This window comes from Rissa tridactyla, chromosome 11 (assembly GCF_028500815.1).
Source record: "Rissa tridactyla isolate bRisTri1 chromosome 11, bRisTri1.patW.cur.20221130, whole genome shotgun sequence".
Taxonomy (NCBI): Eukaryota; Metazoa; Chordata; class Aves; order Charadriiformes; family Laridae; genus Rissa; species Rissa tridactyla.
Window position 1 is genome coordinate 9,242,166 of NC_071476.1, and position 27,539 is coordinate 9,269,704.

The 27,539-nt window shown below is 48.7% G+C and overlaps 1 protein-coding gene across 4 annotated transcripts in view; it reads right to left on the reverse strand.

Moving 5' to 3' along the window:
• SEPTIN8 (septin 8) overlaps positions 1-27,271 on the reverse strand; it is a 34,475-nt gene extending 7,204 nt beyond the window's left edge. The window contains exons 1-4 of one of the 4 annotated variants that reach the window (XM_054217478.1): positions 27,121-27,271; positions 9,939-10,053; positions 5,996-6,191; positions 5,130-5,316 (exon numbers count right to left, since the gene is read on the reverse strand). In XM_054217478.1, the coding sequence (XP_054073453.1) occupies positions 5,130-5,316; positions 5,996-6,191; positions 9,939-10,053; positions 27,121-27,150 (528 nt within the window). In that variant the 5' untranslated portion in view covers positions 27,151-27,271. Of the gene's footprint in view, positions 1-5,129; positions 5,317-5,995; positions 6,192-9,938; positions 10,054-20,994; positions 21,014-27,069 lie in introns of those variants that run through there. The other 3 variants (XM_054217477.1, XM_054217476.1, XM_054217479.1) reach the window with 3 other exon arrangements.
• Positions 27,272-27,539: the final 268 nt, after the last annotated feature.

A 27,539-nucleotide genomic window follows, 5' to 3' on the forward strand; every position in this document is an offset into this window, starting at 1 on the left:
TTTGTCTATGAGACTTCCAGATAAACCGAAGACAAACACCCTGCAATAAATACACAATGAGCAGATCAAAGCCTCTGCTCTTGCCTATGTATTTTGTTACACACTTCGAGGGAGGCAGAGACAGCGTAACTGTCACATCTCGAGTTATCACCTATCCACTCCTGGCTGTGCTGACAAGCCGTTTTATAAGACAAGTGCGAGGATGAAACGCTGCAGTGAGCTGATGTGAAGCCTTCCCATGCTTAAGCAGAAGGAGCAGGGACTCCTTACACACTTTCACAGCGGCTGTGGATCCCTTCGAGGACTCCCCGGGCCTCTCCGTGAGGATCACAGTTCAGGCGTGCTGTGCGGATTACACGGACCAGCTGGGAAAGGTGCAGGGTGCCACACAGCAGGCGGGAGATTTATTTTCATGCTGCTGCTGTTCAGCTTTGGTTTCACACCAGCAGACACCGCGCACACCACAGTGCACAGCTTCATCAACCCAGGTTTCACAAAGCCACCCGCAGGGTGGGGAGGTCACCCCCGTGCTCGGTACTTACAGCAAACGAGGGCCACGTCCCACATCCTTCAGGAGGGATGTGGTGCTCTATGACCCCGTGCTTCGGAGAGCTACAGTGGGGCAGGATCTGTCACAGGAACCTCTATTAGACAATGCTGCTGTGACCAGAAAAGCCAAGTGCAAAACTGCAAACCTGCTTAAACAAACAACAACAGAACTCGTCTGTCTGAACAGCGGCCAAATTCAGAGCAGTAAAACACAAGAATTCAGACAAATGAGGGGAAAGTCTGATTTGCCATCGAACATTTCCCAACAGCCAACGCTTTTTGTCCTACAGAGCAGAAATTCATAGCAGCCATTTGGTCTCCAATGGGTGCCCGTTAAAATAAATAACCTTGTTTCCCAGCTCAAGTTCTCTTTGTAGCTAAGCCTTTTTTCCACAGTTCTTGTTTCCACCCTCACCCCCCACACACCCTGGTTTAGCACTCACTAAATAAAAGAGCATTTACTTGCTCCAAAAGAAAATAGTCTTAATTTGCTCATTGCAAATTTATCTGAGAGGATAAATTCCTTCTTTTTCTCAGCCACTGATACGACCTCTTTTACCAAGGGCCACAAGCCCACACAGAACAAGGTCTGCTGCTGACTCCACTCATCAGCAGGCTGATGGCCTCATTACAAAGGTGAAAAGGGCCATGACCACAGCTGGGTGCCTCGCTGACCTGCTAAGAGGCAAGGAGGCTTGGATCCACCATCTCCCACAGGAAAAGGGTCAGCTCAGGGCTCACGTACCACCTGCTCAGGGAAAGGCACTGCCAGGGAGCTGCTGTCTGCAGGGCTTCGCGCACCCCAGCCAGCCAGGCACACTGACAAACCAGCACAAGAGACGATTTTAGTCCATTTTCAGATGGTCTAAGCAATTCCCCCTCTCCTTCCAAAAATCACCAGCTCAGCCCTGCCTACGGCAAGGCAGGGATACAGAGCCTGGAGCTTGGCACGGCTCTCCCAGCAGCAGGAGAAGGCAGGCCCTGGGGTCACAGCTGCTGGCCCCAGCAGTACTCAAACAAGGTGCAAACTGAGGTTAACTCAAGTCCCCTCCAACCATGTGCTCCTCATGCTTTGAAAAGGCAACTCAGTCACAAAGTTTACAACCCAAAAGGATTTTACAAGTTCTCGTATTTCCAGTAATCGATAGCCAGCATCCATATTGTGGAGTCCTGGAAATGACATTTGAGTGTATCTCTCTCCTCCTCTCTTCTTCCCTTGTGAGTTCCTTATTTTTTTAAATTATTACTATTTTTATTTTGATTTCATGCATGCCTTGGAAAACCATGAGCTGGAATGCCACAGTTAACAAGTGACACCTGGAGCACCATTTAATTATCTTCCTGTTTTCCTTTCTCTGATTTTGAGCATGCGCACCCAAAAGCTGCCTAAGTCTAGAATGAGCTCATCCCTTTCCAATAAGGAGAAAGGACGGAAAAGTTTGGAAACAAAAAACAAACAAGATATGAGATGCTACCAAACCAAAGTGCATGTCTAATCCTGCACTCCTGCAGCACCTTCCACACATCCATTTCTATGCAAAGGCCCACTGTCTATGCAGTGTCTGTCAGTTCACATGCTGGAAGTCTTTGCTGGAGCTGAAATTATGACCAGAGGAAGTCTATGCTTCAAATAAGACAGTGAATTTACAGGCACACACAAAAAATGCACCTCATTCTCAAGTCATTCTGACCACAGAGTTATTTCTCATCTCCAAAAATAAAACTTAAAAGAACAAGCCAAAATAAGTCAGTTGGTAGAAAATAATTTTGCTAATATAACAAGGGTACGTGCATTTGCACCACATAAAATACAGCTGGATCCTTCTGCATCTCCAAAGTGGTCCTGAATGCAAGTCCCAGTGAAGCCAAAAGGCAAATCCCTCCTTGGAAACCAAACAGCAGAGGCACAAACCAGCCTGAAGCATCCCCACTGGCCACTGACCCGCCTAGGATGTGTCAGTGCACGAAGGGCAAGCAATTAGCTACAGCTCGTAAACAGCACACGCTGACTGGAAACCATCCAGGGACGGCACCCAGGGAGCCCCAGGATGCCCATGCCAGCACACAGTTGTGCCATCACTTTGCAAGGCAGGGCTGTGTTTTAAATCAATAAATCTTGTTCTCATCTGATACAGATGCAATTTTGTTTATCTTATTTATTTGTCCCCTCCTTTTCCCAGGTTAAATCCAATGGAAAGCTAACCCTTGCCAGGTCATATGTGCTTCCCACCTACCAGCCAGCCACATTTCACCTACCTAGAACCACTTCTGAAGATGCTTCTAGCTCTCTGTCTGTAATTAAATACCCTAGACAACAGCTGCCCATGAGCTCAGCCAAACAAATATTGTGTTACAGTACAATGGAAGATTTTATTTACAAAACAACTTTACCCAGAAAGGATTTTGTAAACTTCACACTAAAAGCAAGATTCATCACTGAAATTGTCACGCAGATTCAAAAGCCTGCCCAACCCCTGATGCCATGTCACTGGTGTGCTAAAGCAAAGGTGTAACTGAGCCTGGTTCCTACCGAAACCTCGTTAAACTAGCCTCAGCAGCTGAGCACGCAGCAAAGCATTGCCTCTGATACACCTTTTGTCTCCATGGACTCCACTCCTCAACCATAAAACAGGAGCCAGCAGCCATGTAAAGCTTTTCCAGAGGAAAGCCAGGTTCAGGTGTGCTCACACGACTGCAGACGTGAGTCAGAGCACGTCACCGCTCTGCTCAGCCGCGACAGCCACTCGCTGTCACCAGTCTGGAGCAGACAGAACGCTGCCTGGGGTTTGCTGACACCCCACTTCACTCTGCACACACGCTGGCCCCCAAGCACGAATGGTTCATGTGTACTGGGAAAGGTGCACAGCATCGTCACATACAAATCTTTAAGGAGTGCCTGGAAAGCACCTTGATGTCCTGGGATGACACTGATGCAGAAATGCAACACAAGCCCCTGACACCCAGAAAATATCAACGGTCTCTACTCGCTTGTTCATTTCCACGTGCGTGAAGCCACCACACGATGAAATCGAAGATGGTCTCAGACTGTGGTAAGAAGGGAGATGAGAGCAAAGGGATAAAATGACTTCAGAGACAACTATTTAAGTGGAAGTTTAGAAGTATAAAAAGCTCGTGTGCGCACAAAGTTCCCGTCTCTGCACAAGTCCAAAGGATTTATTTTGGTACTACCCAAGGACCACATTAAAGACAGCCACAGGGAGATGTGAAAAGTAGGGAACGCAGAAGGAAAGGAAGAGAAAAGCTTTGTGGGACCACCAGCACCAAGGGGAATCGTGCAGAAGCTTTCCTCCAAACATATTTCTGGGAACATGTAATGCTGGCACAGCACCAAGAGACAAGAGTTTATTAAGGGAAAGTTTTCAGATTCCTGATGAAGTCAGTGTAACAGCCACCACGGTTACAAACAGCCCACTGCAGTGGGAAGCCAGCGCCTGCTCTGGAGCGGGGCCAAGGAAAAGCAGGCCAACAGCCCCGGGTGGCCAGGGCAAACAGCAGGGACTCTGCGAGGGGGAACTCTACCCGCCAGGAAAGTCCGATAGAGCTGCACGTGGACAACAGCCAGAGAAGAGACCATTCCCTAAATGTAATCCAGGGGATCCCCAGCTACTGCAGGGTCCCAGCCGCCTTCCCTGCCCCCTCTGTAAACTGGGCAGCATCTGCCATCTGAAAGGAACCACCACCTTGCTGCTAAAATACTGCTCTGAAAGACAGGAAATTCTTGCAAAGAAAAGAAGAGATACTGCTGCCACTAGTGACCTTTGAAGCCTCCTGCAGTTCCCTGGAAGCCAGCTGGAACAGCCAGAAGTGTGTCAGAAACCTCTTCCGAGCTACAGGAATACCAGCAGTAACCAGTTAAGTAACCCACTGCCCCCTAAGGCAGAATAGCTTATGCACAAAGAAACAACCCCCAGCTAGACCCTCTCATGACCCACTTTCAGGATCCCTATGACCTTGAGAACTTCTCACCATATTTACATTTTCAGAGGACATTGTGATCTGCTATTCAGATCATCCGGCACTACCAGCAGTGACGGCTCATATACTCCCTGTGTGCCAGCATGCACAGCCAATGCTCCTCTTCAACCCCTGTCTCCTCCCTACTGACCACCACCTTAGGATGCCTACAGCTTTAGTTGCTCTCAGCCCCTCTGTCCCTGGTCAGGACAGCAGAGGTGGCTCCGCAGATTCCACACTTCAACTGCAGGAGCTGGAACACATCCTTACCTGCACACCTGTAAAGAAGAGCTAATAAAAATGCAGTTGATGGCTTTGATAAATATAAACTAAACAGTGATGGACGCTCTAGATTTCCCACAGCTAGCTGGAAAACAAGTTTTTCACCTGACATTTTCAGGAAAGCCAGTGAGAAAAAAAGCACAGGACTTCAGCAACCCACCAGGGCAGACAAAGTTCTAGCAGAGTCCTAAAAACGGGTCAGCTATTGTGCAAGAAGGACTCCAGCACTTACATGGAAGGAACAAAACCTTCCACATGACAACCAATATAAACAGAAGTATCACCACTTCCAGAAAGAGGGACCAGGGTCTCCAACCCCTTACCTTGCTATCCAACTTCTTCATTGTCACCAGGTCCAAGGACTTGAGCGAGTGTCCGGTTGGGGTGATGAAGTACAGGCAGACGTGAATCCTCGTGTCATGATAGTTGAAGAGAGATCGGCGGATTTTCAGCTCTTCTTGCAAATAGTTTTCAAACTGCGTATCAATGTACTCAACTATCGGCCTGTAACTAAAACCATACAATTAGCAACCCAGATACTGGACCTCAAAATTACACAATGTGAAGGCTTAAGGAGTTCTCCTACACATACCATGCTAGCATTTAAAAAGTAGTTATAAGACTCAAACAATTTAGCCTTACCACAGGAAAAGTGTGGCATTTACACACAGACCTTATAATCCAAAGGTTGCTGGAGTCTCCTGAGGCTGCACTGCAAAGCCTAAGGACAGCAGAGCATGGAAAGATGACTGCTTCCACAGAACAAACTTTGCCCAGATCTCAGGGCCGAGCCATCTGGCTGTAGCAATGCAACATGACCAAGGAGAGACCTTGGAGTCCCAGAAAGCCTTTACCTGGGGCTTGAGCAAGATGTCTGTGTAATTAAATGAGACGGGTCCAGAGACACTGGTCATTGCCAGAACAGATAATTCCCAACCCTGCACTGAGGACAGCTTGTTAACTGCTGATGCTCCTGGAGGACACCATTCCCTGCTGGAAAGACCTCCTGTGACCTCTCTTTCTGGCTCCTCACCCAACTCCCTCTACACTCAGCCCCCAGAACCAGAGCCACTGCAGGGAGCTACTCGGTTACAGAAACATGGACACCGCCTCTGCAACACTGCAAGCAGCTCACATCTAAGCATCAAAGGCCAGCCCAGAAATGCCAAGCAGATGGCACGAGACCTGCCTTTCATCTTTATTTATCTGATCCCCAAATCCAACCGCGTCCACAATTGTTAGCTTCAGGTGGACGTTGCTCTCCTGCAGGTCGTAGGTCCGTGGCCGCAAGCGAACTGCGCTCTCATAGTGACTGGCTTCCTCCGTCTCAAATGTGGTATTGAAGAGGGTATTCATTAGCGTGGATTTCCCAATGCCGGTCTCACCTAGGAAGGAGAAATCATCAGCTCACTGCAGCATGAATCTGTCACAAGTACTTCAAAGAACATTAATTACAGAGCAGAACTAAATTATACTGTGAAAGGTTACTACAAACTGCTTGTGGACAGACATATAATTGTCAAAAATGTAACTGCATTCTTGAAGGCCTCCCACGCTTAATGCAAAGCTAACGCAGAGCACTTTGGTCTCATCTCCCCAGTGAGGATCTCACAGCACAGCAAAACATGCTATTTTCCTTTCCACGTACCCTGACTTTGCTTGGGATTCTGCACCAGAGAAGCTGGGGAGCGCACAATTTTAGTACAGTCTTTTGTGTCTTCAGATGAGAAGGAATAAAACTCAGCTGCTCCTACTGACAAGGACTGTCTGGTCAGTTGTTGGCTGTCCCAAACACAGCGACAGCTCCAGGTAACACCGCAGCTCAGCGTGAAGCCAGGGGTGTTTGGTGGGCTGTGGAGGGGACAGGGAAGTCTGACAATGAGGATTCCTCTCACTCCTTTCTGTGAGATTCCAACTTTAACAGGCTTCTCTACCATTTTCTCTTTCCTTTATCTTGGCATTAAAGTCTCCGGGGACCTGCCTTTTTTGAGAGTGGAGATCTCTGTGAGGAGGGAATCTGGGGGCCTGTTTCAGTGCAGAGAAACAGGCACATAGCTCCGGACCTGCTGGGACAACTTGCCATCAGACCAAAAAATATCTTTTCACAGCAGAAAAGACGCTGGATGAAGGTTTCAAGATTTCACTGTGCAGCTGAACTTTGGTCCGCCTGGAAGCCCTAAAGCAGCTTGTCCCTCTTCCACAGCCTCAACCCTGCAGTCCCACATGTCCCATTAATAACTGCCGAAGGACTAAAGCCCATTCTGCTGTAACCCTTTCCCACTCCATCCACACAGCAGCTACACCAAAGCCAGCTCTGTGGCTCATTTGCTCTCCCCTCTGAAAAGCACCGCAAGCTCCACACAAGGCACTGAGCGAGCTGCTGAGATCTGGCTCGGTACATGCAAACTGTCCAAGATGGTCCTGTTCCGCACAGACACATCGCAGGCAGCATGTCTATGCTTTGAGATGATGGGGCCACCCGTGCAGCAACCAGAATTGGCCAAACTGGAGGAAATAAGCAACAAACTCTTCCATCACATCAAGCATGAGCTTCCACAGGCATCCAAACCATCTCAGCAAGACGGCAGCTGTCTGACAGAGAGCAAGAGGTGCTGCTCTGCCCTGAAGAGCTCCAGCTGCAGAGGGAGATCTTGCAACCCAGGCCAGATGATGGTGTTTGTTTTCAACATAGCCGGTCTCATCTCATATCACTCTTGATTTCTGGAGTTTCCCTTTAGTATTTCTGCTTCCTTCAAGGCTGCCCTGTTGCCTCATGATTCTTCACACCACATCAGCCAAGGGGAGACAAGAACTCTGTTTTAGGGGAAAACACAGTGAAACCAATACCAAAATGCTATATAGCATTTGTGACACAGAGGCCAAAGCATGACAATGTTCTCAGAGGCCATGTTCCACGGTGCGTTTTTACTACAGACGTCAGCAGATCGCTGGGCTCAAGCAGGGCACTTCCAAGGCATCTTCATCTTTCCAATAGCAGAAAAAATTCTGCCAATTTGAACCTCTGAGATACGCAGAGGGAGAGAACATGGAGTCAGGAGGGGATAGCAGAGAAACTTGATGGGGAGAGAATCGTTCTTAGAAAACCAGTAGGGGCACGATTAGAAGTTTCCCATCTGCAGCCCCCCTGTTCCAACAGCCATTGAATGACACCTGGGATGCATCACAAACCAAGCTCCATCCCAGAATATTTGGCTCTCAGGCTGTTTCTGAGACAGAAAGGCTTTGAACTGCTGCTCCTGGTAACAAAATGAGACTCTGACATTTTCCAGATTGGCCTTCAAGGGGCCCCATTTAAACTCCTCATTCACTACAAGCAGCCCTATTGGCCAAGGGAGTGAAGAGAGGCAAAAATCCAAGGAAACAGCCTTCGACTCCCTGCTCATTTCCCAGGCAGTCCATCGTATTACACCTTTGGCATTGACAGCCTTCTACTGAGTGCAGCCCCTCTCGCTGGACCTGGCCACCTCCAAGGAGTCCTACAGTGGACACGCCGATGAGAGAGCAGGAAGGTGAGGGAGTATCTGTTTGAGGGAGGTGCCATGCCTGCTGCCAAGGAGTCTGGGCTTTTTTCTTCTTCAAAAACCGCAGGTTCTGCTCTTCACTAGAGAATAAATACCTCATGGTGCTCAGAACAGGGCAGAGGAACACACTGCTTCCTACCAGCTGTGCCTAAGAGTCATGCAAGGAAATAAAAACAGCTTGGTGCTCCAGATTAATCTGAAAGGAAATTCATATGGAGATAGGAATTCTCCTGTTCAGTTGTGGGCACAGTTGGGAGCAGGAACTGGCAAACAGGGGTACCATTTCTTTTTTCCTCTTATCCAAAAAAAAAAATTGCAGTAATTTTTTTCCAGTGCGTTACAAATGGTATGGCCAGGTGAGAATGCAGGTGTATCCATTCTGGTGTCCCCAAGAACATACTGCCTTCTGCTAAGGAACAGGTCTATGAAGTTCAACTGTGATTTCAGCCATGCTTTTTACTTGCGGTTGGATATGCAGAAGTGGCTTAGATATGGCTCAAGCACCTTGTGCAAGCTGCCAGGGTTTCACTGCACAGTCTGTACAGAGCCATATTCTCTTCGGGCAGACGAGGGCCAGGCAGGGATCTGCTGTCTCTAGATGTATTTCTGCTGGTCTAGCAGGTTACAATACTTCAGACCTCACACACAATACACGAACCAGCCAAAGTAAAAATAATGCTCATCTCATCACTGGAAGGAATTGGTTTCCAGTAGTCTAGCCAGCATCGTCTACTAGATCATGCCAATACCAAAAGTAAAAAATAACAATATAATGAGGTTATTTTAAAGACAGCCTCTCGTACCTGCTCACAATCTTCAATGCAAATACTTTACTATCAATAAAACCAGAACACTCCCTTCCCTTTTCCTAGCACAGAGATGGTCATGCTTCAGGCCCTTTGACTTGCCCTGGGAAATCATTAACCAGGCACACACAGCTCAGATACAACCCTCTCATCCCCAGCTTCAGGTTGCAGGCTGATGCTCAGAAATGACCGAGTTACTGCCAGCAGCTCCCAGCTAACACATGGTGCCTCTGATGCATCTACTTGGACACAGCGTTCACCAAGAAGCTGCTCATACCAGCCACCCCAGTTTGCAAAGGGAAATATTTAACTTGCCACACACAGTCTTCCCTTAATCCTTCCTATTGAAAAGCTATTGCAGCGGAGGAGATGAGCAACACTTCACTGACTGCGGAAATTCCTCTGGTTCAGCCACTTGGACCTCCCTGCAGCTCCTGCAGTGGTAGCTCAGCTCAACGCACAGCTGGGCAGTCCCACACCTGTTTCCTCCCCCTTCCTCCTAACCAAAGGCAGAAAGCTGATATATTAAAGCTTTTCCCAAAACTCTCTAATTTTTGGCAATGAGTCTCCAACAGTTACTTGTGAAAGTCACAACTCAGAAGTATCAAGCTCCAGAGAGCTCAAATTCACTGAAATTAAAACATATTTAAGAGAGTTAGGACTTTCTGACTTGCTAAAGCCACTGCCGAGCCCCGTGGTGCAGCAGGACACACAAGAAATCCCGGTCCCAACGTCACCATGCCGCCTGCCCAGCCCACGCCTGTTTGCAGAGGACTGTGCTCACCCACACAGAGGATGTTGAAGCTGAAGCCTTGTGTGACAGACTTGCTGACCAGCTGATCGGGGAGACTGTCGAAGCCCACATGGCCCCCCAGGGAAAGGTTCCTCTTCTCTTCATTCTGGTAGGGAGAAGAAGAGAGATTAGCAAACTGCACTGAGATGGCAAGTCAGATTGATGAGAGGAACCACCAAGCCTAAGAAATGACCACGCCCCCGGGCACTACAGAGCCACCAACACAAACCCTAATGCTGCCCACAAGAGCTTGTGTTTCAGCACGCCACAGTGCAAACCCTCTGACAGCCACCACCAACAGAAAAGAGAGGGGAAAAATACCGATCTTAATGGGGAATCGGGAGAACCAAGCTACAAGGAAAACACCGGCATGAGCTCCAACTATACGCAGCTGGGAGAGATTAGCAAAGAAAAACCCACCACCACATGTTTTAGCACTCATTTCTCCTCATCCTTTTTTATTTTATTTTCTTAAACCCTCCAGCACTGAATTCAGCTCGACACACTCTGTATTTCACCCCCCGAGTACTTGATTTTTTTCCTTTGCTCTTGCCATAAGCAGCATGGTTTCATTCGCTCATGCGTCCAGGGGTGCTGGTCACACAGGCAGCGTGAGGAACCCTCTCGCTTTACCATCTGTGACCGCACGGTTTTCCACCGTTTCTCTGCTGTTCCTGTTCCTGCCTCCCCATATGCACTTTGTTCTTCCTTCTGTCTCCTCCCTCCCCCAGACGAAGGCTAAGCCGATCACCTGTACTAAGACAATAAACATCCAAAGAGACAACAGGTCTATGCCCTGCCTCATACAGAGAGGCAACCCGGATCTGCTGCAATTCCAGAACAGAGGAGTTGACAGAAGGGTCGTTTCTGTTTCTAGGAGTTACGAAGGGGAGAGTTTGGATTTGCACAAATATTTCAACTGATGTTGCCACTTCTCAACGCAAATAAGCAATGCTGTCTGAGCCCAGGGATGGGAGCACTGTCCCTGCAGCCTCTCAAGCACTCTTATCCTTCCATGGAGAAGCAAGGATACATGATTTCAGAGCAGGATTCATTCACCTTCACAGTTTCTTCAGTAAACCACTCTGTTTTTCTTAACCACCAGCACGCAGTGGAAGATGGGGATGGAAAAAGTGTCTGCCCTTTGCCTGGCTCTGGCTCTTCTGTCCGTCCCTGACAATTCGGACTTTATGTCCCAGCACTAAGACTGCGAGACAAGAGAATATCCTCAGAAAATCCTAAGCGGGCTGTCAAACTTCAAATTAACTCAAGAGGAAAATAAAAGAAATGACATGACAAGCCTTGAGCATTGCTCTCTGCCTGCTAAACAAAACACAAACCTTTGTTCAACCGCATCTCCGGTCAAAGCCTCCTTTAGTTCTGCCTTTGGTAGAACAAATATTCTCAGGTTTGTAAAATAAACCATTTAAATCAAAAGAATAACTCGTGAACAGCTGAAGCAGCTCCCATGCCTCACATACAAACCTTCTGGATGTCCCGGTTAACGTTTGTTACCAACTTTCAGATTATTTTAGCCCAGTGCTCTCCCAGGGGACTCCCTGGACAGAAACACAATCAAATTGTAGCTGGGCTCCTGCGATCAATTCTGTTTCATCCCATCAGGATCCATCACACTCACTAACTAAGCGGAAATAGCAATCATTTAAGGTTTTCCTGTGGGAGAAACAGCATCAATTAAGGTTTTAAGGTGGCCAAGAGCTTAGGTGAATAAAAAAGGACCCCTAAGACAGGGAAACCTCCGAGTTACACTTTCTTCTGTTCATCTGTCACCACACGGAGATGCTCAAGCTCAGACTAACACCTCTGCAGGGCCAGACCCCAATGGCAGGATGATTCCCCGGCACAGGGAGAACGGCAAGTCCATGCTGAGCCGGCCAGCCCAACGCTGAACCGCAGATCCGGCACAGGATGGTGCAGCCGCACCGGGAAGGGGACCGTGGACGCACGTGTGCTGGGAAAGGGCTCAGAGTTGTTCAAGTTTGGTTTTCCTCTTAAGCAGGAGACTATCACAAGGCGCAGGAGGCCACTGCGTGTATCAGCAGGGCTCAGGGGGCTTCCTCGGGCTCTCAGCCCTCGCTTCTCCTCTCCCCCCACGTCCCTCCGAGCCACCACCTTACAGAACTTCAAATGCCAGTTCCCACCACTGCAATGCAGTGACAGCCCAGCAAGCCGTTCCCACAGAAAGTCACCGAGTTTGACGGTTACACTTTGTGTCTTTTCATTTTAAATCATAAACAAAACCAAGCAAACAAAAACACAAACCAGAAGCCTGGGATGACATTTTGGAAGGGAAATAAATAAAGGCTGCCGATGGCTATGATTAGGCTGAGAGTGCCCGAGGCTGGGAAGAGGTTTCCAGGCAACAGGCAGCACCACTGCTCGGGATTTTAAAATAGGCTCCAGCTCGGCGAGGCTGCATTTTAAAATAAGCTCCAGCTAGGCAAGGCTGCATTGAGAACTCAGTCATGCTTCGGCCGGAGGAAACCCAAACGCGTTCGCACAGGGCTTTCTTTTTCTCTTCTTTTTTTGATGTTTGGTCACTCTTCGTTACGGGACAAGAATACGCTTTCTCAAAACTGCTCACCATCTCTTAAAGCGGCTAAACCAACGAGCCAAACTTCAGTGAAATATTTTTGTCAGTGACCTTGAAATGCACAGTTTCCTTTTATTTCTGTAAGCAGCGATAATAATCTGGTTCAAGTCCAAGACACTGCTGATACCAAAGCAGAAAACCATTTGCTGTGCTTGCAGTGCGTTCAGCTGTCATTCAGCCTCCAAAAGGATTTTGCTATTGTTGCTATGTTAGGACAGACAACGGCAACAACTACTGGAAAGTAGTAAGACTAAGAAAAGAACGGGAAAAAAAAAAAGAAAGAAAGAAAAAAAGTTTTCTCTGTTTTATTCTTTCCCTCCAATCCATTGAGCTCACAAACTCGACAGCCTTGCAAACACAACCAATTTTTCTGCTCTCTTGTGTTGTTTGGTGTGCTGACCTGCCCTGCAGAGGAACTGACCCCCCACCCCGATGAGCAACCACTGGCACTTCTTCCTGCATCTACCTGCAACTGATCTGCGAGTCTCATCCCGGATGACAAACCCTTTTGGCCAGCTCCCGCTCGCCCAGGGTAGCTCAAGGACAGCTTGACATGGTTCACCTACTAGTAAAGACAACAAGGTCACACACAAAATTGAATTCTTTCCAGCAGAAGCAGCCAGCCTGCAACGCTCAGCATAAATAATCAATCCAGAATACAAATGCTGCAATAAACGAGGGCAGCAGTAACACAGCAACGTGGGGTTTCTTTGTTGTTTTTGTTTTAAACAAGAGCTAGGAATTTCAGTAGGACTTTTTCCACCTTTGGTGCCAGCAATGCGCCTGCCCTGCAGGACGGGAGCAGGCAGGTTACGTGGCAGGGCTGGATGGGATCGGCTATGGCGAGAGCCAGGCAGAAACACAGCCCTGCCCTTTCCAGTTGCACGGCTCTCCACAACACCCCCGCCCCCCACAACGCCCCATGAGAATTAGGTTCCTCATCTCACAGCCTGGAGAGACGACTCTCCTGCTTCTTACCAGGCAAGACCTCATCCTGGGGCTGCAAATAACCATGAGGCAGCCAACTTTTCCTGAAGCCCATTTGGTCATTTTGCAACATGACAATTAAGAGTCCGGGATGGCTCCGAGTGTGAACTCCCACCACGAACAACCACTGCGGCCCTGAACGTTCTTGGGTCACTAATGGCATCCAATGATGGGCAGCTACCAGGGTTTTACTGGGTGCCTTTGAACGTGTTCTTCGAAGACCTTCTGTGCCCTGAGCTGATCTTCAGGGCTTGAAGCAGAGAGACAAGGGGATGATTTGTATTTTGAATCTGGAATTTTGTGGGAAACAAGAGTCACCAGAAGGTCAGAGCAGAATTTATTAATCCAAAGTCCTTTAAACATTTTCACAGATGCTCTGGCCGGGCCGAGAAGCAGAGTCTGTCAAGGCAACAGGCGCACAAATGGCATCGGGGTGCACAGCCACGGGAACAGCCACCCCGGAGGGAAATCGATCTTTGGCTCTGGTTCCACAGCTACATCACAGGACCCTTCTCCTGGCATGCAGCAGACAGACAGATGTGCCCTTGGTAGCACACATGGCCACACTTAGCTGAGCACCATGAGAACCAAAAAGAAACCTCCAAACATAGTGCCTCAAGCCTGCTGTAAGGCACCAGCCACCCCGGCTGGTGGCCACGCTCTCCTGGAGGCTGGGGATGCACTTGGGATGCACGATGGCACGCTGGCCCATTCCTGAGGCCACACCAGCACGAAGCTGCCCAGGCAACCGAAAACAGCATTTCAAACCCGCATCAGCTTCCCAAGCCAATCCACAGCAGGGCCGTGCCATGCAGTGGGACTGCGGGGCTGGGAGGACGCAGGGGGCAGCATCGCCGCAGGCACAGGCAGCAACACTGCACGCAGCCGCCCACAAACCACATCCGTAGAAGATATGTTATTTGGCCCTTTATTGCAAGTGAGACAAGAAAAGGCAGAGAAATACAATCAGAGAGAGCAAATCCAGATCCCTTTAAGAGGGTCCACACAGCATTCACATATTAATTAGGTTCTTCCTAGTAGAGAGAGGGATTAAAGAAACCTGTGAGGAGAAGTAGCACAGGCTACAGCACCATCCAATGTGCCTATGATCCTTTAAAAAAAAATCTGATCACAGTTTCTCTTCTTCCAGTCTCTTCATGCTTCACCTCCAAATTAGCATCAGTTTCACTTTGCGTCATTACATTTTTCTGCTACTTGTACCAGGAAAAGTGGCTTTATCACTGCCTGCGCAACCCATGGGGGATGTCAGCAGCGAGACGATCAGCTCCGCGTGCAGCTGCCGCTCAACTGCACAGTTTTCCTGGCTGGGGCTCCTGGTGCCGAGCGGAGCAGCTCACTCTGCTTTTAGATGTGCTGCCCCTGTTCTCCTTGCTTTTCACACCGGGAGCAGTACAAACTGACTGGAACTTGGGATATAAAAAACCATTCTGACATCAGTTGGTTAAAAAAAAGAAAAAAAAAAAGACATATCATCTTTCAATTAATCTCAACAAGAAGTGGTCTTTGGTGACATATGCTGGTGTTTTCTGCTTGAGACAACCCTGACTTGTTTTACTGAATGAAGCAGGTGAAAGCATACAGGTAATCAAAAGCGTAATTAAGTGCCATAATCATAAATCGTGATATTTATTTTTTTTAAATGGTGATCATTATTTTTTCTTTTAAGACCTTGGCACGATGGGAGCTGTAACAGCAGACTCGCCAGCGTACAAGCAACTTGTGAATACGTCCTGTAAAACCAAGAGCAAAATTCAAAAATCACTGTTTATCAGCTAAACCATGACTTGAGTGAAGACTCCTGGTTTTATACCCTGAGGCACAGCACTTTCCTGTATCTAAGGTGCCTTTTCGCTTTTCTGCGGCCCAACAAAAGAAGAGTGAGAAAGATGAACAGCTGACATTTTGCAAGGCAAAACAGCAAAGGCCTACAGGGGAAAAAGGAGGGGAAACGCAGTCCTTTCTTCATTCTGCTAGATGAAAAAGGCTTATACTTGAGCAACAACCTTCAACCTTCAATCTGCTTCTCCCAAACGCTCCCTCTGGCAGCTCCATAGGCTTCACACCGCCAACCTGGGCTGTCCTGGAGCTGTGGCCAGGCTGCAGCTCCCCAGACGCCAGCCCCGCACCCAGGGGAGAGGCACGGCTGTTCCGGTGAGAGATTTTTTGTTCCAAGAGCTCACAGGCAGCGGTATCGCAGGTCCCTCTCTTCTGAGCTTTTTCCATTTACGTTTTCCACACACACTTATAAAATAGCAAGAGACAACAAACCAACATCTGCACAGCACTTTTCCATAGCGCTTCAGTTCCCACTGCCGAGGCACACTTTTGGCGATAAATTCCTCAATCCTGGATGACATCTTGAACTTAAATAATACCAACTCACACAGGACTGCGCAGCACGGGAACCCTTCCAACCTGGGTACAGTCCGTTACCTTCTCACCAACGCCTTGCAGTAGCTCTGTAGCACTGGGTATACACACGGGCGCATCGTTTCGCACTGCAGTAGCACACGCAGACATGGAGTCACGGATCAGCGTGCCAGGCACCCTGCAAAGTGCAGAGCACAGACAGATCCTCTCCCTTCCAATTTACAATCAAATCAAAACAGAAAGATAAAATAGCGCTAGCAGACAGATTGCAGCTCCCCCATCAGCGTGACTCAGAGACCAGCATGAGGAAAAGCAGGGAAAGCTCCCATGGGCCCCCCTCCATGCGGCTGCGGCACCTTTGGCAGCGCTCCCGCGACGGGATGGAGCAGTCATCGCCCTGCAGAGCTGGGCACCCAGCACAGCTGGGGACTGCTGTTAGTCACAAAGCAATGACTTCACCTTCTTGATTCCCCATCCACAATCCACTGCCACAACAGGGCGTGCAACAGAAGTTTAATACTTATACCAGTGATGTTTGTAGGATGCTGTTCCCTTGTCTCCTGAACGGAAATGCATAGAATCAGGAAATTATTTGGTCCTGATGCAAGGAGTTTCATTTGCAACTGAGCAGAGAAAGGACTGAATGAGATCTGGCTGTTTATTAAATCCAAGCAGGGAAAGCTGGTCCCACACACAGGCTCACACACACACTGACACCCCGAGCAACCACACTGCCAACAGCTGGCATTGCTCTGCCCCTCTCAGACCAGTTCAGGCGACGGGGCAAGTCCAACTGCCCACACATCCATGGAGCAGAGTGCTCTGCTTCAGGGTCCAGCACATGCAGGGTCCCTACCCTAGTCCCACAACTGCGTGATGCTGAGGGGACCTCCCCCAGACATCCCCCAAACATCCATCCCTGCAAGACTCCTTGCAGAGGCGCTGGTAGTTTTATCGTCATTTCACAAGTAAACTGAGTCATGGAGCAGTTGAGTGCTTGCCTAGAGACCTTTGGGCAAACAGCGTCAGAAGCCAAATTCAGCTTATTTGTCCAAGCAGGCACTCCCTGGGGCTTGGCCCGGTTTCTGGATCAATGCAGAAAACTCTGGCAAGTCACTTCTCTCAGGAGATCCTACCCCATCTCCGAATACTGGATCAACAAACGCCACTTGACATTTTCAAAGAAATAGCAGCAAGTACAGACTGAAGTTTCCACAAAGAAAACACTTCTTTTGCCAAGCTCAGCAGCTGAGGGGTAGTAACAGCACCAGAACTGACGTTTGAAAAGCACCTCTGTGGTGCTAGCAACGTTCAAAGTAGACACTGTCACACACCAAAATACCTTTCTTGTAGTCACAGGTTAAAGACTATTAGATGTATTACAGCTCCGATGAATGAGCTCGCACTTTACAGTCTACTAAGCAGGAAGAGATGGCCGAAGAGAGGTAATAAGACTAGATTTGATGTTGTCTAACAACAGTCAGAGGATGCTGAGCATAGTAAGTCTTGGCAGAGGGCTTAGGCACGGTACGCGTGACCCCGTGGGTGCCTTTGGTACTGGAGATGAAAGGAAGCACACTTTCAGCTGGGGCTGACCAGTGGAGATCTCAGCACCTCTCAGGCTAAACTTTTTGCACCCAAATGCCACCTAATCTCAAGCAGATTTGCAAAGCGCAAGCACATACGCAACTCTGAAGGTTTTCAGTTAATCTTAAGCATGTGCTCAAAACTCCAGATCCCCATTGTGGAGCACTTAATAACAGGCTGGGGGAAGAATGGAAGAAAAAAAAACTAAACCCTACAGAAATAATTTTAGATGTGGGGTTTGTACTGATTTACCACTTGTCTTACAATAGCAACCTGCTGTGCTTCAGCTTCTCTGCTGCCTCTCACTCCCAGTCCACTCTGGTGGTGGTACATGGCCAGTCAAACAGGACACATCTCAGATGGCATGAGTAACTCTGCCTTCACTGTGCCTGTGCAGGGAGGGCAAAAGTGTTTTCCCCACTATGGCAGCCCTGAAGAGCTGTAAATGGTAACACTGCAATGCCTAACACTGGCCTTCCTTCCAGCAATGGCAGGACAAAGCCTCCATGGCCTTTGCTTCCTTCTCTTTTCCAACACACAGCATAACAGAGCACAGCCACATCTGAACCACCCCTCCACGTACGGGACACCATTCCAGCCACTCATCTCCAGTTGCCTCATGCTCACAACAAGCTCCCAGCCCACACTGTAGTCTCCCCCAGTGAAAACCTCACGCTAAAAAAACCCCACAATTCCCAGCCCCCCTTTAAACCACTCTCCTAAGAATGACAAGAATTTTCCCAGACACTCAAGCCTTTATTCATATCCCTCCCGGCTCCCAGCTGCACTCCAGGCAGGCAAAAACATCACTGAAGAAATCAGATATGGAGTCACCACCAAGTCATGCCAAATCAAACTGAAAGCCACTCTACGTTACAGAGGCAAGGCGACTCAAAAGCTGAGGTTCTCTCCTGTAGGGCTCACTAAAGGTTACGTTGGCTGAAGTGATGCCTTTCTTGAAAGCTTTTGGATTCATTTTTAAGAGCTATTCATAAACCCCAAAATCAGTGAGGGCATTGTGAAGAGCAATGTTCAGCATTTGGAAAAACAAACAACAAAAACAAACAAACAAAATAAAATTCACTGGTCCAGTATCAATGTTTCATATGCCCCAGGCTAGTCTCTGGGAAGAAAAGGCGGTGCTGCACACCTGTAAAAATCCAGCGTGCTGAACACGCACTTGTAGTCACCTACACATAAGAAGGTGGACAGGGATTCAAGTGAGAAAGCAAAACTCCTTTTAAGGGAGGAACTCCTTCGACAAACTCCTTAACTGCTTTCCTGTATCCAAGCCACTGGTGCCAAATGGTGTTTTGATTCCTGCGGCACACCTTGTACCGATATCCCAGCAACACGCCGGACGGGAAGCACTCCCAGCAGTGAGCCAGGAGCAGGGATCTGCACACTCAACATATTCCCCTTCTGCACCCAGCCTGCTCACTCGAACATCTGCAAGCACAGAGCTAAAATGAACTGCAGACACTGCCTTCAGCTTTGCTTCAGTCTCAAGCAGCCTTTCCTCCTTCAAAACCCACAAAAAACCCTGCAAAACATCAAATAAAAATCCTACACACATCTACAGAATCAAATGAATTGGCACAGGCTTAAAACATCAGGTTTTGCTGAATTTCGGAGCTAAGTTTGAAGGGAGAGTAAAGCTTCTCATCTTTTCTCATACAACACACACCCAAGATGATATTCCCAACCTGTGAATGCAACATCGGTTTTAATTTTCTGCAAACAAACTGACTGTTTCTGGCTTAAATTCCTCTCTGACTTTTTACAGTAAAAGCAAAATTCCCACACACTTCCTGTTCTTAAGCTGTTATTTAGTTATTTCTCTATAACATTTATGAAGCTTAATTAATTAATTGTGAGGTCCTTCTTAATTAAGAAAGGATTAAACATGCATTTTGTCCCTATCGCAAGCCCCAGCTGAGAGTTTACCAAGGAGCAAAACAGGATTTGCTGGGCATTATGCACACAATGTTTTGCAAACATGAATGTTGCCTTTGAGAATAAGGAAAGTTGGTTAAAACAGAGAAAACTATGGAACCAAAAATGAGAGACATTTCCTTCAAAATGACCTTGAAGGATGAGAAAGTTCAGCCTTTCGTCAGCCTGAGAATTCCATCCCCCATGAGCTATTCAAAATCAAGAAAGCAAAGTCCAAAACACAAACATAGCTCTTCCTTCAGTCTGTTTAAAAAAGAACCCAAAATACAGATAAACAAGAACACACCAGACTACGCCAGTTCGTTTCTTTTCAAAATTATTTATTCAGAAGGTGCTGAGGTTTTTAATTTAATGGAATTTCCCAATTAACCCTGACAAAAGACTAATCTTATCACCTTATCTACTAAGAGACTTTCCCAAGTTCACCCAAGGCAGCAGATGCATTCCCAGCTTGCACTCAACCGATCTGGCCAGCAGGACCTCTTCCCTTCCCCACCGTCCCTCCACGAGGAAGAGGAGGAGATACCTGGCACATACAAATGGCCATGGGACAAAGCCAAGAGAGAAATGGAGTGCCTGCCCCTAAGGAGTGGCATGGAAAAGGCTTGGGGAAGTTTAAAAGAAACGTCGAAAAGGGAAAAAGGATCTGGATCCCCATCATGCCAAACAAGCCATGCTGGATATCAGCCACCACAACTATTTGTTTTAGTTACCACTTAAAATAAACATAGCTAATTCCCACATACATTTCCAGAATTTATTGCCCAATTACAATAAATACTATTATTCAGCATATTTTTAGACAAGGAAACAGAGATATAATGTGAACCCAAGAGTTTTGGTCACCACTGCATGATTTTTTTCCCAGTTTGTCTTATGCAGCCATCTCACAGCATCTCCACAAACAGCATTTCCAGCTACTGGACAAGTCTCGTAATACTGCCTGGAAGACACCAGAAAGAGAAGTTTTACATATCCCAGCCACTCAGCTCCAAGAGCTACACCACAGTCATCATGCTAATAAGCTGACTGCTATATATCCTATTAACACATGCCTCCAGAAAGCCTCAAAGTGTATTAGCGCAGAATACCTTTAAGCTGAAGACTCAAGGCCATAGAAAAAGAAAAGAAAACCTCTATCTGAAATAAGTGCATTGCAAAAAGAGAAGCTGAAAGAACTATTCATTCTGTACGAAACTACAGAATAAACTTATATCACCAATGCAAACTGGAAACATCTTTGCTGCAGAAGATGGGGGAAGGAGAGCGTTCCTGGGAGCCCGGCTCTGGCAGCCCTTTTTCAGACAACCTTTTTACTGCAGCAGAGCTGAAAGCCAGGATCGAGTTGGATTAGGACCCAAGATCCGGAGCAGCCTGCTGTAAGCAGGGTCTGGACCAGAGACCCAGCAATGTCCCTCTGACCTGAGCTGCCCCACAATCGCACCAGGCACCTGCAGGAATATACATGCAATTTAAATGCCATGCGGTCAGTCTCCTCTCCCAGCAACCGACCTGAGCAACCTTGGCTGCGGGAAGGTTCGATTTTCTAGCATGAACACCACGAGCTCCGGGAACATGCTTCACGCCAGCCCACAGCTGAAGGCATGCCTGTACAGTCCTTTGCAGGCAGACATGAACTCAGCCGAGCAGAAGCCAACGGATGTGTCCTGCCTCTCCGTTACAGCAAGAACCAGCCGAAACGCTGATTGCCTGTGGAGGACTCTGGATGCATTCCCCACATGCTTCCTCACACACGTAATGCAGTGGTGGCACAGACTCATCACAACACCTCATCCAGCGGCGAGGAGAGGATGGGAGCAGCCCGAAGTCCCTCCATGGAAATCCAGCCCAGGCTCTCTCGCTCCACAACTCCCTGCGACAATCTGGTTTTGAGGCTCTGCGAGCCAGAGAGGGCAAGAGCCCCGAGGCAGGGTGCTCCATGGGAACCTCTCTCTAGCCGTCTGACATCTCTGGAATTTCATGTGTGTGGGAGACGGACGCTTTTTGGCTTCACAAAGGAATCCGAACATCTAAACAGTGGTGCCTCCGCAACCCCAACCCCATCTATGGGCCCTGGTCAGCCCGTAAGCCGAGACCAGCAACCGGGGATGTATCTGAGAAGGCTGTGGTTCTCACTGATGTTGTTCTCCCCCAGCCCTCTGAAAGTCTCTACTGTCACCCCATTTTGGAGGGTGCAGATTCCCTGTCTGGCTCCACCTTTCACATTCACATGTCACAAGACGGAGGCGAGCACAGCCACTTATGCCGGAGAAAAGGCTCTGGAAGGAAAGCATGTGGCTGGGACTGAGGAGAAGCAGCACCTTTAGGATTCTTTTTCTCACTTGAGCTGCTGTGGGAGCAGAGATGGGCTCTCCTCCCCATCTGACGCTTCTACGATACATGAATACAAATGCAAAGTTTCAGGTATAAACCCAGAGCTCACTGCTGCTACACTGATGGGAAGGGGACAAACAAGTAGGCTGTGCATAAACACACAGGCCTCACCTCATCAAAACACAAACACGGGACAGGACAACATAATTTCTAAGGGCTGCAGCTAATCTGAAAAGAGCAGGACAGCTTCTCCCAGCCACAGCCTGTGATGTGCCCAGGACATGTTCTGAATAATCAGAGTTAATCACATAAATGTGCCCCTACCTCACACAGGCGGGGTGGAAACAGCGTGCCCACGCCCTGTGCGTCTCCCTCAGTCCCATGGCCGCCCAGATTCCTCCTCTTAATTGCACAACCCATGAAAAGCCAATTTAGCATCATGCCATTTCTTCCCCTCCCAACCTCTGAGCCAAAGGAGCCCGAGAAGGAAAGGAGATGAGCATGACCACTGCTCCTGCAGACAGACAAACAGCCCAGTCCCCAGAGCACTCCGTTTGCACGGTGGTGCCTCGAGACGACGGGACTGGGGACAGCGGGGGCACTCGGAGACAGGGCTGTGTCTCTTCCCGCAGCTGGCAACAGCACTGGTATTCTGCTACAGAAGATAATATTTAGGGAGCTTTTGGCCTTCCAGCAACGCTGGGGACTGGCTGACAGCTGCCACCACAGCACTGATGACGAGCCCTGACACCATGCCGGCCTCCTGAAAGAGAGTTATTCTTCAGGCTTTCATTTGTTTTGCCGAGGCAGAGGGCACACACGGCTTCAGCATTTGCCAGCTCACGTCCTTCCACCCACCGCCTGGGCGCTCGCTGTGATTATAAGCGGTTAAGAGCAGCTCTGGAGCTCCCACGCAGAACAACATGTTGCATCTCTGCTGCAGGAGGAAGAGATGCTCCGGATTCACCGACAGCGACAGAACCACAGCAGGGAAGGAGAAAAAAAAAAAAAAAACAAAAAACACACACACACCAACACAAAACACCAACCCAAAAAAACAAAATCTTTTTCTGGGCAACATTTGTTCCCAGCACATACATTCAAAATAAGTGTTTAACTGCGATGGACTGTGGTTGAGCTAATTGGTCCTGCGGTTGAAACAGTCAGGGCTGGCTTCCTGTCTGAGCACAGGCGAGCCTCCCGGGGAAGGATTGCGAGGCTCGGAGAGGCAACCACCAATTTGTCTTCTCCCATGGAAGACCATTTTCCCCATCCCTCCTTCCCAAAAAAGCATACGCTACAGGCAGAAGAGCTGGCCAGGGCAGGGAGGGAAAGGGCTGCTCCCGCTGGGCCCGCTTCCTGGTGCGTGTTACCAGCTTGGAGAAAAATCTGTCACTTATGTTCCACACTGCATGGGGGATCACTTGAGTTTTTCCAGGCTAAAGGTAAAATAATTGAACGACAAAAACAGACAAGGAAATTTAACCCTGGAAATTCCAAATGGTGCTGCTGGCTGGGCAAAAAACAGGGCAGGAGGAATGTCCGAATCCAAACAAACCCCAGTTTCCACTGGAATTGAGCCATGGAAACATTTTCCTCAAGAGTTTGATTAAAAGAAAATGTAAGCCTATGCTTAGGACCTGTAGCAATTAAGTCTTCTGGCAACTGCTCTGCTCCAGCCACAGTACGCAGAGCTGTTCTCAGCCCACTCCTCATGTCCGTCTTTCATGGACTATGGTGTAACACTGGCCCCCTCACACAGAGGAGCAGGTTCAGGCTGTGCAGTCAGTAAGAGAAAACACAAGCTTACAGAAAACAGCAGAAATGCATGAAGTTTATCGCAACCCAGGCGTTGTGGCAGGACCAGGCACAGTTCAAAGGTCCCTCTCCTCCCACAGGGTTGGGAGCCGGTCACGAGAAGGCAGTGGTGTGTAAACAGGTAACGCTCATGTGAAGCTGCCAAACTGGCCAGACCCCCCCCAGCTCAGCAGCTCCCTGTGACAAAAAAAACTCCATTGTCTCTTCCCAGCAAGGAAGATGTTGTTCGTCTTTCCTCTATATAAAGTGGTGTTTTTTCTGGCAAGATCTTCTAAGGGGCATTAATTTACAGTGAAGCTACCAGTAAAAGCCTAGCTATCAATCACTGACATGAAGGGGCATCTTCTCGGGACTGCACATAGACAGCTGCCCCGCAGCTACAGCGCACACACAGCTACATGCACGCTGTGCACTCTTCACTGGGCATCACCATGCCCAAATCCCTTGTCCGTGCACAGCGTCACAGTATGCACACAAAGCAAAGAGCCACAACATTTTTAAAACTTATGGCATAATGTTAAATTCTTCTTTCAGCCCAACCTTAAGGCTGAGGACACCTGCTCCTCCTCACATGCATGCGTTTGAGAGCACGTGGCCGCCTAGTTTAGAGACCAAGCAGCTGCCTTTGCACTTCCAAGTCAGACAATAGGTTAATGCAGATCGTTAAGCAACAGCATTTTGGGAGGTCGACAGGTTTTATTCTAAAAGAGAAAAAGCAACAGATTTGGGGGATTGAAAAAGCTTCTCAAAAGCAAAACAGTCTTACAGTCTCAGTCTCACATCTCATCCCATTTACTCTCCTACGCATCTGCAGTTGCTTCTCCATCACTTCTTCTCCTTCCAGCTTTTCTAGCTTCCTCCAGAGCTTCTGCATTTCCCTGCTGCATTTCACACACTTTCTGGCTTCCGCTTGCACGTGGTGGTTCGGCTGTTTCCCGCTCAACATACCAACATCTTTGCTAATACTGCCAGTGTCTGCTCCAGCACACAGTCATCACACGTGTGCTAGCTCAGCACCAGCCAGAACAGGCAATGGAGAAGCTCTGAGCTTTGGTGACGAAGTATTTCATAATAAAACCAAACTTTATCAGCTTGCTTTCCACTCTGGTGGTAACTGTAATGATGACAAGTGGCCTCGGGTATCTAGTAGTGATGCTTGCAGAGCAAGTACCGAACACAGCAGTGGTGAGACACTGTCTCAGGGCAGATCTGCAGAAAACTTCAGTCTCCAGGGGCTGAAGCCAATCTCTCTCACAAGCCCTACATTCACAAAAACAAAGGCGGTCTTGAGCACCGCTGGTGTGATTCTGCTGCCTTAGAGGCAGCTTTCTATGGGCGAGCTTCATTTGCTTTTGTTGGTCATTTCCAACAGCAGCACTTCAAGGGAACTTTATTGTGCTGGAGACAGAGGAGTTCTGGAGGACTGTACAAGGGAAGCGTGCATCTGGGGAGTTTTGAAAACACATTATCCAAACCTAAGGGTCACTACATTCCAGGATGTCAGTGTCAGCTGGACACTTATAAATAGCTTCACCAATCCAAATAGCATGACCTATTGTATATCAAAAACCTCCTTCAGAGGCTTTTTCAACGTTACTTCCCACTGCAGATACAAACAGACAATAAAAGTAAATTAATTTATCATCACCTTTTCTTGGCAGTAATGAGCTATTTCCACCCAGACTTTGTGCTCAGGAAGCCGAGGCACAGTGATATAAAGTGGCACCAAGAAGGCTGTAAACCCCGCAGAAAGAACAACTCGGAACACCTTAATCATGAGGTTTCTATGATACTGGTGGAGGAACAGCATCAGAGCTGAGACACGTGCTGAGGATAAAGGAAACAGCAGCTGGGACAGTCCTCTGTCCTACATCAAATGGAAACGAGATGCTGCTCTCCCACACACTTCTGCCAGATCCATGGTTCCAGGCGAAAGGCAAACTAGTCCAAAGCAAAGATCAGCACATCACCAGATCTACTGGGCCTGCAGATCCCTATAAACTCTCCCCAGCTCCCCGCACAAAGTAAGCGGATTTTCTCCTAATGGAGTTGGGCACTAAAGTCATGTTGGAGCCCAGCCATTTCACTTTGGTGCCCAAATGAGAGCCCAGCACCTTTCCCCCACTCCCCCCTTTCTTTTTTTAAATAAAAGTGACAGAGTATTGGCACAAGTACACCAAGCATTCAAGCACCCACACCAAAGAATGCAAGATTCATTTTACTTTTCTCCCAGGCTACGCAGTATTTTAGGTTCCTGTAACACCTATGAAAGTCTGCACAGGCACACCAAATCAACATTAGAAATATTTACATATGATATAAATGCCAAAAGAATTGCAGTGAGACAGTTAGGGTGTTTCCATTCCCTGATACTGAAGCTTTACCTTAATCCGCTCTCCCCAGAGTTTAGAAGCATTTGCTTTCTTAAATAAGAGCCACAATCAATTTTCCTTTATGCAAGTTTTAAGTAAGTTACAGTCTTGCAAATTCATTCTTGAGCTGGAAACTTTTGGGCCAGGATTCAAAGAAATGAAGCAGAGTTTGAGATTCCTGGCAATAAGTAGTTTACAGCGAAAACAGTAGCAGGGACTTGTTTGTGCTCAAACGGCATGCCTATAATTCAGACAACCACCACTGCTGTTCCCATTTATTTAGCAATATCACACCAGACATTTTTGACTTTTGCGAGCCATGCTATTTAGTGTGGTAAAAATGTTTTTAGCTCCGAAAGGCTGCAAGATGCATCACGAGTTACTCAATCACAACAGCCGTCCAACGACAACAAAAAAAATCAAGCCTTAGACAAAGAATAGTTTGAAGCCGACACAGATTTTAGCCAGATTGACTTCCGATAGCAGTTATACAACATGTGAGCTGCAGAGAGGCGGCGGTGCACAGGTCACGCTCCATATTTGCTGTACAGCATTCTTCATACATTGGCTCAGAGACCAGTTAGCCTCAAGGGTTTGCTTTGCCCGTGTTTGAATCAGTGTGCCTCTCACAGTACTATACACACACCGTTAAGTTACTCACTGTTTTAGTGTTTGGATACCAGTGGTATGTAAACAATTCTTATTTAGGAAGGTCTGACCCCATTTCTTTCCGCCCCTCATTGCGGGGTGCTCTATGCCTGCAGACACAGGGATATGGGACACCCTTTGCGAGCATCTCAGGCATCCAAGGAGCGGTCACGGAAGGTTTTCGTTACCGGTTTCAGCATCAGACCGAGCACCAGGGCCTCGGAGCCTCCCAGCCCCCGGCGGGACCTTCCCGCACGGACTCTCCCCGCACCGAGGACACCGGCTTCGTCCCTCTCCCAACCCCATCCCGCCTCCTCCCGGCTCCGCTGGCCGCGGACAGCATCCCCCCGGCTGCCCTGGCCCCACCACCGCCGGCATAATTTACACACACACCCCCCAAAGGAAAAAAAAACACCCAGTGATTCCCCCCAGGAGAGGCGCGCAGGAGAGCGGGGCCGCTGCTCACCGAGAAGCGCTCCAGGTCGGTGGCGGCCATGGCCGGGGCTGGCGCGGCTCCGGCGGCGGGAGCGCGGCTCTCCCCGCCGCGGCTGGATGCGGCTGAATGGATCCAATATGGCCACTTCCTGGAAACTCCCCTCCGCCCGTCGCAGGCGCCGCCCGACGGACCGACAGACCGACCGGGGGACGGGCACCGGCACCGGCCGGGGGCGGGACTGGGCGGGGGCGGGCGGGCTTTAGCCCGGCCCCTTCCCTCCCTCCCGTCCGCTGCCGCAGGGGGGACACGGAGTCGAGGAAGGTCCGGGCGTCTCCGCTTCCCCCCTCGGGACCGGCGTCGGCCGCAGGGACGGGGTGGGAGGTGCGGGGAGGGGGACACGGCACTGATGGCGTTCCGCAGGTGGAGGGGGCTGAGAGAGAGCCGTGCAG